The sequence below is a fragment of the Ovis canadensis genome, chromosome 11 (genome assembly GCF_042477335.2).
Source record: "Ovis canadensis isolate MfBH-ARS-UI-01 breed Bighorn chromosome 11, ARS-UI_OviCan_v2, whole genome shotgun sequence".
Lineage (NCBI taxonomy): Eukaryota > Metazoa > Chordata > Mammalia > Artiodactyla > Bovidae > Ovis > Ovis canadensis.
The window spans coordinates 57079695-57097791 of record NC_091255.1 but is presented as its reverse complement, the minus strand read 5'-3'; the positions used below and the strand labels follow the sequence as shown (position 1 = coordinate 57097791).

Here is an 18097-nt window from a genome sequence, read left to right as displayed (position 1 = left end):
TTTTAAATACATCTACCCTTGGCATATACCTGAGTGCTCTTGTTGCTGGGAAAATAGGAACATGATGACTGTATAAAGGAGGCTTTTATTTTCAAAGAAAAGAGTAGAAGCAAACAGGCCAGAATGTTAATAGTGGTTCACGCTGGATTAATAGGAATATGGCTGAAAGATTATTTTTTATACTTTCTGTTAAATAATTTCAATTATTAAATTAGATACATACAATATGGGTTCTGAAGCTAGAATGCCTGAATTCTAATCCTAATTCTACAACTGCTGTGTGACCTCAGACAAGTTCTTAAACCCTGTATTTCAGTTTCCCCATAAGAAATAAAAATAGTATCTACTTCAGAGCTGTGTTGTAAGAAGTAATTTATCCAATATTTGTAAAGTATGCAGAACTGTGCCTAACACAAAATGAGCACTCAGTATGTGTTGGCTCATCCTATTTCCCCTTTCACAGTCATCCTGCCCCTGTCTCCCAGGCTAAGAATACGCAGGTGTGTGCAGAGGTGAACTCTAAGAACTGCAGTGCTCTCTGGTCAGTGCAGTATTCCTGACTACTATTCTAGCAGAGAGCTTTTAAATAAATCTGTAGGCTTTGGTCCAGCTGAAAGCAAGCTTTTCCACTTACCGTAGAAAATGCTGTGCCTTCTCCGGTAGAATTCATGGTATGGGAGCAGTGACTGGAACGCAAGTATTCTCTTCCTATGGGGTAGGGAGCTCGAGGTTCTGAAGGGTGGTAAGGGGGATGTAAAGGAACAGCTGACCGGATAGGCTCCCCTAACTTCCTAGCACTTGGGATCATATCCACAGAAGAAATTCCTGCTAGTTGGACAAATCAAAGTGGACATTAAGACATAAATCATTTCCCATATACATATACCCTATACAAACAAGTGCACACACACACTACTTAGAAATATATTTTAAACCTGATTTTAAGAAAAGTACACCGAAAAGACAACGGAAATAGGGACTCATTCTCAATGAACAAGTAGGGACCTAATTAAATCAGGAAGAATATAATTTTAATATTATTATAATAGTTTCCTAAAAAGTTATTTAAAAATAATGAAAAATTACTAAAAACCTAAATGGCTTGAATAGCTATATAAATTATGGTTCATCTATACGTTTATATAGTTAGCCATTAACTATGACTTTATATAATACTAACCATATGAAAATCCTAGAGATAATATGAAATGAGACTATTTTTCAAGTTAATATAATTTGAAGACCACCAACTCATAAACTAATGTATCAGAGACACTTACAGTCCTAAAGCCTTTAAGAGGATTTAAATAATAAAATAGTGGATGCAAACATAGGACCAAAGACCATCTTCAGAAGACATCCAAGTTCATAATTAATAGTAAACATTTACAAACGAGGTCATGTGAAACCAAAAACTGCATTAACTGTAGAGCAACAAAAGTAAAAAGGCTAATAGCACTGCTCACGATCAGCTACCTCCAGCTCCCAGCCACAATCTCAAGAACTCTGTGCATTACTACTCACTGTCTTCAACAAAGGATGTCCTGCTCTTGGACAAAAAACTAGAGGGAGGGTTCAACACTGCTTCTTCTTGTGAGCTAGAGCATGGTAGGGTTGAGGATTTTTTAGACTGCATTTCATTAGGACCTTGGGCACCTAGAAAATATTAAAGGTAAAATTTTTTTTATTGCTGTTAGACTAAAAGCTAAAAGTTTAGTATCTTGAGGATAAAAATATCAGAAAATGACATGAATCATAGAACTCTGTTGGTCTGATTTCTTGAAGTACCAATTACTTTGTCATAGCTAATAGCAACGTGTAGTTCTGTAGCCCAGAATCATTTACGTAACTTAAAAGCAGCTTCACACAATGTTCATTCCTCCGCTTTAGACAAGTAGGGGCCAGAGTCGCAGAAGCGCCAACTGCTGCACAGGTGTGTCTCTGAGCTAGAAGTCTTGGTTGGAACCATAATCAAAGATTTATAGGGCAAACAAATGTTCTGATTTTTTTCCTTTTAAAAAAACATTTGTTTTTATTTATTTGGATGCCCCAGGTCTTAGTCGGGGCATGTGGGATCCAGTTCTCTGACCAGGGAATGAATTCTGGCTCCCTCCATTGGGAGTGCAGAGTCTTAGTCATTGGACCACCAGGGAAATCTCGTTTTGTCTAATTTTTGAATGGTTAATATTTTGAATCAGCTCCATATTATTATTATATTACATAGAAAGCCGTGTTAAAATAGTTCTGAAATTGAGGCAATACCACTTTGCTAATCTTCTCTGGTGGCTCAGACGGTAAAGCGTCTGCCTACAACGCAGGAGATTCAGGTTCAATCCCTGGGTCGGGAAGATCTCCTGGAGAAGGAAACGGCAACTCACTCCAGTATTCTTGCCTGGAAAATCCCATGGATGGAGAAGCCTGGTGGGCTACAGTCCATGGGGTCGCAAAGAGCTGGACACGTTGCTGCCTTGGAAATCTACAATACACAAACTCCCCATAAACAAAATGGATTTCCTAATTTTTGATGGAATTTCTCCTAAAAACTCATGGTTAATTATCATCTAGAACTTTTGTCAGAATGAAAGTTACACATTTAATTATCTCTCAATCTTCAGATTGTTTTAGAACCTACTGTTTTATCACTGCAGAGATTGTGAACTTCTCTACTGTAAACATTAATAATATTTCAATTAGGGATTTCCTTGGTGGCCTAACAGTTAAGATTCTGGACTTTTACTGCTGTGGCCTGGGTTCATCCCCTGGTCAGGGAACTGAGATCCTGCAAGCTGCATGGCACAGACAAGAAAAAAATTATATAAGTATTTATATAATACATACATAATATCTCATTTACCAAAAAAAAGGGTCCACAGTAGAACAAATGAGTGAAGATAGACGCACAAACTTGCCATTATACAATAAATAAGTCATGGGGATTTAACGTACAGTAAGTAAAAGTTTTAGTTGCTTAGTCGTCTCCGACTCTTTGCTACCCCACAGACTATAGCCCACCAGGCTCCTCTGTCCATGGAATTCTCCATGAAACAATACTGGAGTGGGTTGCCACTCCTCTCTTCAGGGGATCTTCCCAATCCAGGGATCGAATCCGGGTGTCCGGCACTGCAGGCAGATTCTTTACTGTCTGAGCCACTAGGGAAGCCCCAGTGTACAGTATGGTGACTACAATTAATACTGTGTTGAGTAGGCAGTGCCCTGGGCGCCAGAAGCCTCCTCCTCCATGAGCCTAGTTCACACCAACTGTAAAGCAAACCCAGGCCTTACAGAGACCTCACCACCGCCTCCCCAACTCAAGTCACAGAGCAGCCTGCCTCGGCCAGGTTTGCATCATGACGAGATCCTGCTGTGTATCTTATTACAAGGTGCTTAGGAAGGGATTTCTCCTTACTCACGGAAAAGGAATAAGGAAGGGAGGATGGCCAAGACGCCAGAGTACAAAGAATCTGAACTCACTTCTTCTCATGGGCACACCAAAACCACAACCATCTGCTGAACAACAGTCGATGAAAAAGATAGGAATCTACCAAAAAAGATCTCCTATTACTAAAGACATCAAAAAGGAACCACAGCGAGATGGTAGGAGGGGCAGACTTGCAATAAAGCCAAGTCCCATACCCCAAGCTATGGTGGGTGACCACGAACTGGGGAATAATTACATTGCAGAGGTTCTCCCAAAGGAGTGAGCTCCCTGGCCTGAAGGTCCTGCACTGGGAAGATGAGCCCTCGAACATCTGGCTTTGAAGGCAAGTGGTGATTACTTTTAGGAGTCCAAAGGGCTGCAGGAAAGAAATTTCATTCTTAAAGGGCACACACAAAATCTCTATTCTGGGACTGGGGACAGAAGCAGTAATTTGAGAGGAGCCTAGGCCAGACCCACTTCCTGAACTCAAGAGTCTCCTGGTGAGACAGGTGGCAGCGGCAGCTCACCCCAGGCACAGACACTAGTGGCAGCCGTTGTGAGGAACTCCTGCCACGTGGACCTTGGTGCTGGCCAGCATCACTGTGGAATCCTACCTCTAGCTTATTGGCCCCAAGACCTGGCCCTATCCAAAGCCTGTAGGTACCAGTGCTGGGACACCTCAGGCCAAGCAACTGAGCAGGGACACAGCCCCACCCATCAGCTGATAGGCTGCCTTAAGACCCCCTGAACCTCACCCACCAGTGGGCATGCAGCAGTTCCAAGATCTAGATCTGCTGGCCCTGGCCTCGAGGGAGCCTGCTCTAGCCTCTGGACCAGTTTCTCCCACCAGGGGACAGACATCAGATGCAAGAAAACTAGTCCTGCGGTAGGCCAGACCCCTCACTGGGACAGCTGGGCCCCGGCCCTGGCCACTAGCAGGCCAGCACAAGCTTCAGGACACCCCAGACCCTGTACCCAACTGTGTCAGGAACTGTCCACACCCAGCAATCAGACAACAGCTCTGGGACCCCTGGGCTCTGCAAGCAGACTCCAAGACCTGCTCTGCCCATGTTTAGGGCAGCACTAAGCCAGGATCTGGCTTTACCCACCAACCAGCAGGAAACAGCTCTGCAGGCTTCAAGGGTCTGATTCCACCCACCACTGAGCCAGCACTAGCCCTGGGGGTCTCTGAGGTTACACAGTTAGCCATCTTCTGACCAGCCAACCAGCAGCTGGCAGCCTCTGCACAAGGCAAGGCCTGGCAACCAACTGGACCAAGGGCCAACCAAGTGTACCAAATAGCCCACCACAACCGAAGGCCCAATGCAGTCCTCATAGAGACAACTGCTAGAGCATACAGCTCAGGTGACGAGAGGGGGACATGTTGCTGGGATGCATAAGGCATTTCCAACAAAAAGCCACTTCTTCAGTAGGGAAACATAATCAACGTACCAGATACATAAAAATAAAAACAGCAACTTAGGCAAAATGCGGTGACAGAACATGTTCCAGACAAAGCAACAAGGTAAAACCTCAGAAGGACTAAGTGAAGTGGAGACAGACAATCTACCAGAGAAGGGAGTTCAGGGTGGTGACTGTATAAGATGATCAAAGAACTCGAGAGAACAATGGCTGCACAGAATGAGAAGCTAGAAGTTTTTAACAAGAGAAAATAAAGAGCAAAACAGAAATGAAGAATACAATATCCAAAATGAAAAATACACTGAAAGGAATTAAAAACAGACTAAATGATATAGAGGAATGGATCAGCCAGCTAGAAGAGAGTAGTGGAAATCAGGGGCACTGAATGAATTTTTGAAAATGATAAGAAATGACATTTTAATAGATTTCTAGCACAGTTTCATGTGTACTAACAGTCCCATTGTACAGGTTCCAGAAGAGAGAGAACAAGGAGCTGATAAGATATTTTAGGACATATTAACTGAAAACTTCCCTCACCCGGGAAAGGAACAGATATCCAAGTCCAGGAAGTGCAGGAAGTCCCACATTACAAGACAACTCTCGTTCTAAGGGTAAAAATTAAAAACTGCTCTTGTTACTAAAAGCAACAAGGGAGAAGAAACAAGGGGATCCCCTCAAGGATATGTGCTGACTTCTTAGGAGAAACTCTGAAGGCCAGAAGGGAGTGACAGGCTATATTTAAAGTGATGAAAGGGAAAAACCTACAACCAGGAACACTCTACCCAGAAAGACTCTCATTCAGACTTGATGGCAAGATCAAAAGCCTTACAGACAAGCAAAAACTAAGAGTTCAGCATCACCAAACCAGTTTTACAACAAATGTTAAAGGAACTCCTCTGAATGAAAAAAAAAGGCTATAAGTAGAAACATGAAAATTATGAAATGAAAATGTTCACTGGTACAGGCAACCACACAGAAAAGGTAGGAAATCACCCACACACAAAGCTAATAAGGTTAGAAGACAAAAGTAGCAAAATCATGAATATCCATAATAAGGAACTGTTGTTTAGTTGCCAACTCGTGTCCAACTCTTTTGTGCTCCCATGGACTGTAGCCTGCCAGGCTCCTCTGTCCATGGAATTTTCCAGGTAGGAATACTGGACTGGGTTGCTATTTCCTTCTCCAGGGAATCTTCCTAACCCAGAGGTCGAACCTGTATCTCCTGCACTGGCAGGCGGATTCTTTACCACTTAGCCAGCAGGGAACCCCAGTTAAGGGATCCACAAAATAATTAGATATAAAATATAAAATCAAAAACAATAACTGTGAGGGGAGGCGTGTACAAATGCAAGGCTGTTAAAAAGGACTTGAAAGTGAGAGATCAGCAACTTAAAACAATCATATATATATATATACAGACTGAAATTAATCTGTGAGAAAACAAAAAATACAGTAAGACTGTCTCTTCAATAAGTGGTGCTGAGAAAACTGGACAGCTACATATTAATGAAACTAGAACATTTTCCCACACCATATACAAAAATAAACTCAAAATGGATTATAGGTCTAAATATAAGACCAAAACCATAAAACTCCTAGAAGGAAATATAGGCAGAACCCTTTTTGAAACAATCATACCAATACCTTTTTGGATCTATCTCCTAAAGCAAAGGAAATAAAACCAAAAATAAACAAATGAAACAGAAACAAATGAGACCTAGTTAGACTTAAAAGCTCTGCACAGCAAAGAAAACCATCACAAAAAGACAATCTTTAAAATTAGAAAACATCTGCTAACGAGATGACTGATAAGGGGTTAATAGCCAAAGTATATAAATAGCTCATACAACTCAACATAAAAAACACAAACCCCAATTTAAAAATGGGCAGAAAACCTGAATAGACATTTTCCCAAAGAACACATACAATAGCCACAGGTACATGAAGAGACTCTCAATGCTGCTAATCAGAGAAATGCAAATTAAAACCATAATGAGATTATCACCTCACACTTGTCAGAATGGCTTATCAAAAAGACCACAGATAACAAACGTCACTGGAGATGCGGAGAAGAGGGAACCCTTGTACACGGCTGGTGGGAATGTAACTTGGTGCAGCGACTGCGCAGAACAATGCGGCAGCTTTTCAAAGAGCTACAAACAGAACTACCAGACGACCCAGCACCTCCACTTCTGCTATATATTCAAAATAAAAGAGAACACTAATTTGAAAAGACACGTGCACCCCAATGTTCAGAGAAGCAGTATTTCTAATCACCAAGATAAGGAAGCAACCCGTGTCCATTAACGGATGGATAGAAAAAACATGGTTTATGTACACACACGCTGGAATACTACTCAGTCATAACAAAGAATGAAAAATTTTGCTATTTACAACAACATGAGTGGACTTTGAGGGCATTATGCTAAGTGAAGTAAGTTAGAGAAAGACAAATACTATATATGAAATCACTTATGTGTGGAATCTACAAAATAAAAGCAGTGATTGTAACAGAAAGGAAATAAACTCACAGATACAGAGAATAAACTAATGGTTACCAGTGGAGAGAGGGACACGATGGGGATGGGGGTTAAGAAGTACAAACTATTATGTATAAAATAAAGCTACAAGGATATATCATACAACACAAGGAATACAGCCAATATTTTATAACTACGTGTTCAGTCACTCAGTTGTGTCCTGACTTTGTGACCCCATGGACTGCAGCCCGCCAGGCTCCTCTGTCCATGGGATTCTCCAAGCAGGAATACTGGAGTTGATTGCCACGCCCTCCTCCAGGGGATCTTCCCCACCCAGGGATCAAGCCCGGGTCTCCCACACTGCAGGTGGATTCTTTACCATCTGAGCCACCAGGGAAGACCTATAAAAACTACAAATGGAGTATAAAATTTAAAAATTGTGAATCACGATGTTGTACACCTGACACATATAATATTGTACGTTAATTGTCTCTCAATTTTAAAAAAGGTTTAAGAAAAAATACTGTTGTATACTTCAAAGTTGCTAATAGAGTGAGTTGTAAAAGTTCTCATTACAAGAAAAGATTGGTAAGTTTTAGGTAACGAATGTTAATTAGACATACAGACTTAAATTGAAGAAAGTAGGGAAAACCACTAGACCTTTCAAGTATGACCTAAATCAAATCTGTTATGATTATACAGTGGAAGTGACAAATAGATTCAAGGGATTAGACCTGATAGACAGAGAGCCTGAAGAGATATGGACGAAGGTTCATAACACTGTACAAGAGGCAGGGATCAAAACCATCCCCAAGAGAAAGAAATGCAAAAAGGCCAAATGGTAGTCTGAGGAGGCCTCACAAATAGCTGAGAAGAGAAGAAAAGAGAAGTGAAAGGCAAAGGAGAAAAGGAAAGATATACCCATCTGAATGCAGAGTTCCAAAGAACAGCTAGGAGAGATAAAAAAGCCTTAGGTGGAAAATGCACAGAAATAGAGGAAAACAACAGAATGGGAAAGACTAGAGACCTCTTCAAGAAAATTAGAGCTACCAAGGGAACATTTCATGCAAAGATGGGCTCGATTAAGGACAGAAATGGTCTGGACCTAACAGAAGCAGAAGATATTTAAGAAGAGGTGACAAGAATACACAGAACTGTACAAAAAAGGTCTTAATGACCAAGATAACCATGATGGTGTGATCACTCACCTAGAGTCAGACATCCTGGAGTGTGAAGTCAAGTGGGCCTTAGGAAGCATTACTACAAAGTTAGTGGAGGTGATGGAATTCCAGCTGAACTACTTAAGATGATGTTGTTAAAGTGCTGCACTCAATATGCCAGCAAATTTGGAAAACTCAGTAGTGGGCATAGCACTGGAAAAGGTCAGTTTTTATTCCCATTCCAAAGAAGGGCAATGCAAAAGAATGTTCAGACTACCACACAATTGCACTCATTTCACATGCTAGCAAAGAAACGCTCAAAATCCTTCAAGCTAGGCTCAATTTTAGAAAAGGTTTAAAAATACTTTTTTTCAGTATGTGAAAAAGAACTTACAGATATCCAAGTTGGATTTAGAAAAGGCAGAGGAACCAGAGATCAAACTGCCAACATCTGCTGGATCATAGAAAAAGGGAATTCCAGAAAAATACCTACTTCTGCTTCACTGACTACGCTAAAACCTTTGACTATGTGGATCACAACAAACTGGAAAATTCTTAATGAGATGGGAATACCAGACCACCTTACCTGCCTCCTGAGAAACCTGTATGCAGGTTAAGAAGCAACAGTTAGAACTGGACACGGAACAACAAACTGGTTCAAGACTGGGAAAGGAGTACATCGTACGTCAAGTCTGGATATTGTCACCCTGCTTATTTAACTTACACGCAGTGTATATCATGTGAAATATCAGGCTGGATGAAGCTCAAGCTGGAATCAAGACTGCCAGGAGAAATAGCAACAACCTCAGATATGCAGAAGACACCACCCTAATGGCAGAAAGCAAAGAGGAACTAAAGAGCCTCTTGATGAAAGTGAAAGAGGAGAGTGAAAAAGCTGGCTTAAAACTCAACATTCAAAAAAGATCATGGCATTTGGTCCCATCACCTCATGGCAAATAGATGTGGAAAAAAATGGAAACAGTGACAGACTATTTTTTGGGGTTCCAAAATCACCGTGGATGGTGATTGCAGCCATGAAATTAAAAAACACTTGCTCCTTGGAAGAAAAGTTATGACAAACCTAAGACAGTGCATTAAAAAGCAGAGACATTACTTTGCTGACAAAGGAACATCTAGTCAAAGCTATGGTTTTTCTAGGAGTCACGTATGGATGTGAGAATTGGTCCATTAAGAAGGCTGCATGCTGAAAATTGATGCTTTCCAATTGTGATGGTGGAGAAGACTGAGAGTCCCTTGAACAGCAAGGAGATTAAACCAGTCAAACCTAAAGGAAACCAACCCTGAATATTCACTGGAAGGACTGGTGCTGAAGCTCCAATAAATTTGGCCACTTGATGCAAAGAACTGATTCACTGGAAAAGACCCTGATGCTGGGAAAGACTGAGGGCAGGAAAAGAAGGGGGCAACAGAGGACAAGACGGTTGGATGGGATCACTGATCAATGGACATGAGTGTGAGCCGACTCGAGGAGACGGTTAAGGACAGGGAAGCCAGGCACACTGCAGTCCGTGGGGTCACAGTCTGACACGATTGAGTGACTGAACAAGATACACTGTGGTATTCTTTTTGCAATATACACAAATAAAGAATCATACTGTATACCTGTATAATAATATGTCCATTATACTGCAATAAAGACTTACAATCCGGGAATTAAAGTCTGAATTAGATGCCTAAGAATGTGTATGACAACATTAATCTAATGACTTAAACCAATATAAAAAAAAGCCACCATATGATAGCAAACCCAAACACCTCAGCCTGGCTTTTCTCTCAACCTTTTCTTTTTCCCTTGAATTGCGTTTCATCTGAATACCTAAAATCTGAAAACAAGTAATTCACTTTTTATAGATACAACCTTTCTACATGCACTGGCTATCACAGAATACCATTTCTAAAACCACCATCCCTTTCATCCAACTCTCTGCCTTGAAGAAACCTTCTCGCATTACCTACACTTGACTCTGGTATTCTGCTCCTTTGCCCACCTTAGTGGCAAGTATACATCTATGCCTACTGTCTGACCTCCCAGGCTCAGGCTCTTTGAACACAATTCCTTGGAAAGGAGAGTCTATTCTTTGGAATTAAGAATACTGAAGTGCAGCATTTCAGAGATGCTTTTGTTGAATTCTCTATCTTCACACTGGAAGAAACAGGGGCTCAGAAAAGAGAAGGGACTTGTCCTAAGTCACACAGCCAGCACGGTGTCTGGAAGAGAATGTGGGCCCCTTGACTGCCATAATTTAATGTACTTCATTCAACTCTACCATTCCTGTTCTTCAACTCCAAAAAATACTTACTGCGGGCCTGATGTTTTCCTAATTTGGGGGATACTAAGCCAAACATGAAAAATTTTATTATACACTTCACTTATTTGTCTTATTTACTGACTGCCCCCACCAGTGGAATATACGTGCCGCGAGGGAAGGGAGTTGTGTGTGTGTCTGGCGCCGCATCACCACTGCCTGGCACAGGGAAGGCACCGAACAAATACTGACTGAATGTGTATGAGGTGGCTGCTGTCCCTGCAATTCAGTTTACATAACGTCGAACTCGGAAGTGACTGTGCAATGTTGAGAATGGTGTTAGTGAAATAAAGCAAGGAAACCCCACTGTGGGAATAGAGCCTCAGAGGCCGGGCTTTGTACAGAGTGAGTCTGCCAGGGACAAAGAGGAAGAGTATCCCAACAAAAGAAACTATATGGTGTTCCCTGCTGGCCTAACGGTTAGGAGTCCGGGCTTTCACTCCTGCAGCCCAGGTTCAACCCCTGGTCAGGGGACTGAGATTCCCTCAAGCTGTGTAGCACAGCCGAAAACAAAAAAAAAGAAACTTGTTTGGCCAAAGAGTCTGTTCGAGTTTTTCTGTACCATCTTATGTAAAAACCCAAATGAATTTTTCAGTCAACTCAATATATGATGACAAGAAAAGAACAAGACAAGCAGAACAGAAATGGGATGGCTGGAGGACGGCAAGGTGAGAGGCTCGAAACAGGCCTGTATCAGCAGCAGACTGTCGGAAATGCGGCCTGAGCCTGGGAGAAAAACTGCCTCTGGATGTACAGACTTGGTTGAAGCTAGGAGAGAAATGAGTCACCCAGCTTGGAAAACTATGCTTAGTGGGTATTCTGAATGTGACTAAACTGAAGCTGCACCCAGGGTTTTCTTCCTAGGGTATCAAGTCCCACATGTGCACTCACGCGTGCTAAGTCTCTTCAGTCGTGTCCGATTCTTTGTGACCCTAGGGACTACAGCCCACCAGGCTCCTCTGTCCATGGTCTCCAGGCAAGAATACTGGAGAGGCTTGCCATGCCCTCCTCCAAGGGATCTTCCCGACCCAGGGATCAGACCCACGTCTCCTGTGTCTCCTGCATTGGCAGGCGGCTTCTTCACCACTACTGCCACTTGGGAAGCCGGACATATTACATGACAAACTTACATACACCTGTTTGCCCATGTACCTGGGACTCCCACTTGACTCATTTTGGACAACTGTTCATATTTAGCGGGTAATGGTAGTATTCTGGAATTTCAATTCTGATATTCAGTTAGGGCTCTCTATTCTTCTCAACTTTTAAAAACCCCTAAGTATAACTATTTACATTTTCATAGTTGTATGCTGAATAATAACTGATATTTAAAGTTTAATTACTCACCATTACTTCTTAGAGAAAAGGTGTGTGCTGTGTCTCCAAGTCTAATTATTTCACCAGTGGATTCTGCTTCATCTCCATCCCAAGAGGAGCCTAATGCCCCAGACGATAAGGAACACCTGAAAGAGTTTCCTCACTTACTCATGGCCTGGCCTGACCACAAGGGCCCTTCCAGAGAGGATCCCGAGAACTGCTTCAAGCAGCCTGCCTACGAATGCTCAGACTGGTCAGACTATGTGAGGACCATTCCCTTTTGCTGCCTATCTGATATATGTATGGTGGGAAAAGCAGTGTATAAAGTGTCAAAGATTAAATGCATAAGAGAAGACACACGGAGAACAATAAACATTGGATACTTTAGGGGTGTGAAGGGAATCTGGGTAGGATATTAAATTTGTACTAAACATCCTTCTATTGTTTTACTTTTGCACTTGTGTATTTTTTAATCTAATAATGAAAAATTAAGTCAAATTTATTTTCTGATAGTCTTCTTTAGACACATTTTCCACAATGTGCTGTATTTACATAAGAAGGCTTTCTTGTGCTTTTCAAACTGACAGACTCCACAAAATAAATAATAATCAGATATTTAAAAGAAGATCTTAGTATGCTATTCAACCTCTACTTAGCAGAAGTATAATCAAGCCTGTTACAACATGACATTTTGCCGATGAAACTCTGGCATTTAATAGGCAACAATACCCGTGGACGACCACTAGTGCAGTCACCCAGCACTTTTATACTGCTGGTGGGCATCCAACATTTGCAGCCTTTTGGGAAAGTAATGTGGCAACTCTGAATCACCCTATATCATTCATAGTCTTTGACTTTGAATACAGCTTAAATATATGAGAAGAGGAGAAAAATTAAAGTATGTATTACCTTAAAAAGTAAATACATATTAAAAAAACTACCTCTACTGAAGAGGAGTGATTTAGTAAATTATGATGCCCCCATTCACACAGTATGTTATACAGTGATTAAAAATCATTATTGTTTATCAAGTTAGGAAAAGATGTGTTAAACTTTAAAATTTAGGAAACAAACTTCTACAGACAATATGACTAAATCTCAAAAGAAAAATATAGTTTTTTAAAAAAAGACTAAATTACAACAAAATGTTAATAAGCAGTTATTTAGTTCTGAGTGATACAGTTCATCTTATTCTTTGTTTTTTGCTTCTTTTCTACTCCAAGTACTTTCCAAGTATTCTGCAAGGAACATAAATTACTTCGGTGATCAAGGAAATGTTTTAAATTAAGTAGGCGGTTAATGTTGAGATTATACATAACTCAAGGTGCTTAAAACTCTCTCAGGGAGGTTTAAAACAGGAGAAGTTAGTAAAATTCACATTAGCTTTGTTCTTTGCTGCCATTCTGGTATACTGTGTGCAATTTTAACTCTTAGTAGAAGGAAAAGCATAACTTGTTTTGATTAAATTCACAGACATTGAGAGCTACCTCTCAAAAGAAACTCTTTTCCATGATGATGTGGATTCTTTAGTATTTTCTCGATCTTCCAAAGGGTCTCCTCGATGGGATTCTTTAGAACCCTGTCCAGTTTCACCTGTTTGGAACAGATAAAAACAATACCAAAAAAAAAAAAAAAAAAAAACCACCACAGGTTAAAAAAAGAAAAAACAAGTTAATGCAATTATTTCTCTACAGGGCAAGCATAGAGCTAAGGACAGCAAAACACCCTCAACCCCTTACCGGTCAACTAGGCACCTGTGAGAGTGAAGCAGGAGCCAAATCATTACTTGCAATGAGCATGCACTACCTGGGCAACAAAGAAGCAACACAAGTGCTGCTTTCTAAGCAGAGTCTACGGTTGTACTAGCAATGTTTTCTTCTTTAAGCTAGGTGGTAGGGTCATGGATTCTTCATACCTCTCTATCTGTAAGGGATGTCTGAGGGAGAATGACTAGGGTGTAGCTTCAGAAAAACATGACTGAGTCAGCCTAACTCAAGCTCCCAGACAGTCATGCCCTAACCAAAGAGAGAGACCACATTAGGGCGTGGGTGAAATTTTCCTTAAGACTATCAATCTTGGGAATTCCCTGGTGATCCAGTGGTTAAGACTCTGCACTTCTCACTTCTGCAGGGGCTCATCCCTGGTCGGGAAACTAGGATCCCACATGCCATACCGAGTGGCCAAAAAAAGAGAAGACTATCAACCTTTTTTCCTACCCCAACATACTAGAGAAATACATTTTCACAGTGGCAGTAACTAAGGGAGTGATTCTAGGAGGTATGTGGGTGAAATCTCCTATTTCAGACCTACCCGTCTGCATATTCTCATCCCACTTCTTACTTTTTTCTATTTCTATACTCACCAAACAACATTTTAACAACATTAGTCAATATTTCATTGTGTAGTAACTCTGGGCTAGGCTCAGTACTAAACCATTTATGTGTATCTATTAACCTTTCCTACAACCGTGAAAGAATTTCCGATGGAGAAAACTGCAGCTTAGAAAGGTTCAGTCATACATGAGGGTGGAAATTTAGTCATACAGTGGGCAGCAGCACCGAGTCCACAGTTTGCCTTCAAATTCCTCGTTCTTCAATGGTAAACGATAATACCAGCTCAGAAGAAACTGCCCTATACCTGACTTGGACTAGTAATAAATATTTCCTGTTATTAATTGGTATTTTGAGATTCTGATCAGCTGCAGGTAATACTGCTGTATAAATCTGGACCTGCAAAGTTGAGGACCAGACTTCAGAAAACATTTTCCAACTCCACGAGAGCAACTCCCTCCTATGAGCACTAAGCTCACCATAGCCTCCTGACCTCCCCGGGAAGATTCCCCACTCAGCATTTCATTTTTCACTAGCCTCACATGTAAGTATCTCTCAGTTCTGTCCTCCTCTCCATCCCCATTATCATCCCCCACTACCTGTAATCAAGTACTATGTCATAAAAACTGCCGCCTCTAGAATGTTTCAAATCAATCAATCTCCTACAGGAAGTTTTCTTCCTCTTACTTTTGCTACTAAAATGACTAGAAAACCATAGAGCATTGAAATACCTATGGCAGCCTTGAATTAGGTCAGGTTTTTTTTTGCATGTCATTCACTCCCTTCCAATTCTGTTACACTTTTTATCGTATGTACTTATGGCACTCTCCCTAACTTGAGTATAGCTTTGACAGCAATAAATATGGCATGCAGCTTTGACTCTTCCCAGTGTTCCTAGGTTGATATTTAACATATTAATATATTACACACTCTTAAGTTTTTTGAAATTAAAATAAAAAGAAATATACAGTATGGGGTATCCTTCAAACTTTCCTTCTAGGCCTTATCTCTATATGCTTTTAAATCTTTTCAGCAACAAGGATAAAAGATAGAAAACTATCTCTAAAGAATTTAAGACTAATTTCAGATGTTATAATCATGGCATAGTTATCAGCATCAACAATGTGAGAATTAAGAAATCATGAGCCTGCCCCCATTTTTTGTCTTCATTTGTACTAGAATTTATATAAATTGCTGCTGCTGCTCCTGCTGCTAAGTCGCTTCAGTAGTGTCTGACTCTGTGGGACCCCATGGACAGCAGCAAACCAGGCTCCCCTGGATTCTCCAGGCATGAACACTGGAGTGGGTTGCCATTTCCTTCTCCAATGCATGAAAGTGAAAAGTGAAAGTGAGGTTGCTCAGTCGTGTCTGACTCTTCGCGACCCCATGAACTGCAGCCCACCAGGCTCCGCCGTCCATAGGATTTTCCAGGCAAGAGTACTGGAGTGGGGTGCCACTGCCTTCTCCAATATAAATTGCTATGGCTGCTAAAAACTGGTTTTGGATAACTTCACAATAGTAAACCTATTCTGAGTTATATATTATTCACTGTATATTAATGTTTTTGTTGTTCAGTCAACTCAGTTGTGTCCGACTCTTTGCGACCCCATGGACGGTACGCCAGGCTTGCCTGTCCTTTACCATCTCCTGGAGCTGGTTCAAACTCATGTCCATTGAGTCGGTGATGCCATCCAACCACCTCATCCTCTGTTGTCCCCTTCTCCTCCTGCCTCAGTCTTTCCCAGAGTCAGGGGCTTTTCAAATAAGGTCGATCTTCGTATCAGGTGGCCAAAGTACTGGAGCTTCAGCTTTAGCACCAGTCCTTCCAATGAACATTCAGGACTGATTTCCTTTAAGATTGACTGGTTTGATCTCCTTGCAGTCCAAGGGACTCTCAAGAGTCTTCTCCAACACCACAGTTCAAAAGCATCAATCCTTTAGCACTCAGCCTTCTTTATGGTCCAACTCCCACATCCATACATGACTGCTGGAAAAACCATAGTTTTGACTACATGGACCTCTGTTGGCAAAGTAACGTCTCATCTTTTTAATATGCTGCCTGGGTTGGTCATAGCTTTTCTTCCAAGGAGCAAGCATCTTTTAATTTCATGGCTATAGTCACTATCTGCAGTGATTTTGAAACCCAAGAAAATAGTCTGTCAATGTTTCCATTGTTTCTCCATCTATCTGCCATAAAGTGATGGGACAGGATGCCATGATCTTCATTTTTTTGAATGTTGAGTTTTAAACCAGCTTTTTCACTCTCCTCTTTCACTTTCATCAAGAGGCTCTTTAGTTCCTCTTCACTTTCTGCCATAAGTGTGGTGTTATCTGCATATCTGAGGTTATTGATCTTTCTCCTGGCAATCTTCATTCCAGCTTGTGCTTCATCCAGCCCGGCATTTTGCATGATGTACTCTGAATATAAGTTAAATAAGCAGGGTGACAATATACAGCCTGATGCACTCCTTTTCCAATCTGGAGCCAGTCCATTGTTCCATGTCCAGTTCTAACTGTTGCTTCTTGACCTGCATACAGGTTTCTCAGGAGGCAGGAGAAACCTGTATGCACTTCTGTATTGTTTATTGATCAGTCCAAACTGGTAAGACATATAGGTTCTTTTTTTTTCATTGATAAGTAACAGTGCATGAAAGCCTCTAAGCACTCGTTTTATAAAAAATTTACTTTATGTTATTTGGCTACATTAGGTCTTAGTTGCGGCACCTGGGATTTTTCAATCTTCAATGTAGCCTGTGAGATCTAGTTCTCTGACCAGGGATCAAACCCAGGCCCCTGTATTGGGAGTACAGAGTCTTAGCCACTTAACTATCAAGGAAATCCCTAACTTTCTTCTGTACTATTTCTTCAGGATAAATCCCTAGAAATGGGATTTATGGAGTCAAAGATTATGAATAACTCCTATACACTAGTGATACAGTTTACATATAACCAGAACACTTTTGGAAAATATTAATAATACAGCAATAAAAAAACATAAAATCAAAATTTCACACAACAAAGTGTTATAATTTGGGGAACTGAATTACCTGAAGAGTAAAATAAAAAATATTCAAGTTGTCACAAACCTAGGTGTAGGATGAAGACAGAAACATACCAACTCTTTCTGTTGATGCCTTGGCAATATCCAAATTTACACAAAAATGGCAGTTCTGACATGGGAATTACTGAGTGAGGAATTTCATGTAATAATAGGACAATAAGCAATTTTAACTAGATTTAGCTTCCTATTATATATTAACTTTAAAGTAGTTTACAAGTAATACCCAAGTTGACAAAGCATGTGATGATTAGATAAGAGTTTTCAACCACTTCAACAGTGAGAACTGAAATTTAATTTACAATTAAATTCGTCAGATACAGTGTATTAGTGATTCTAATTCCTAAGGACAAAAATACGCAAAAAGATAAAAGATAAAAAGGGAGATAACAGAATATAAAAAAGCCAAATTTTATTCTTAAACTTACTCTTCTCGTGAGATGTTTCACTGATGTGTTCTGTAAGATACTCCAGCAACCCATCAAATATTTCTAGAAGATTCTTAATAGATTCTTTATCTCCTTTCACTATATTTTCTCCTGAACACAGAATACAGAGCTATTAAAAAAAATTAACCAAGAAATT

At 40.7% G+C, this 18097-nt stretch overlaps 1 protein-coding gene across 5 annotated transcripts in view; it reads right to left on the bottom strand.

Annotated features, from left to right (window-relative positions):
- CEP95 (centrosomal protein 95) overlaps positions 1 to 18097 on the bottom strand; it is a 36674-nt gene that overhangs the window by 12451 nt on the left and 6126 nt on the right. The window contains exons 4-8 of one of the 5 annotated variants that reach the window (XM_069541830.1): positions 17941 to 18051; positions 13612 to 13717; positions 12155 to 12270; positions 1525 to 1656; positions 635 to 828 (exon numbers count right to left, since the gene is read on the bottom strand). In XM_069541830.1, coding sequence (XP_069397931.1) covers positions 635 to 828; positions 1525 to 1656; positions 12155 to 12270; positions 13612 to 13717; positions 17941 to 18051 — 659 coding nt within the window. Of the gene's footprint in view, positions 1 to 634; positions 829 to 1524; positions 1657 to 12154; positions 12271 to 13611; positions 13718 to 17940; positions 18071 to 18097 lie in introns of all 5 variants that reach the window. The other 4 variants (XM_069541831.1, XM_069541832.1, XM_069541835.1 and 1 more) reach the window with 4 other exon arrangements.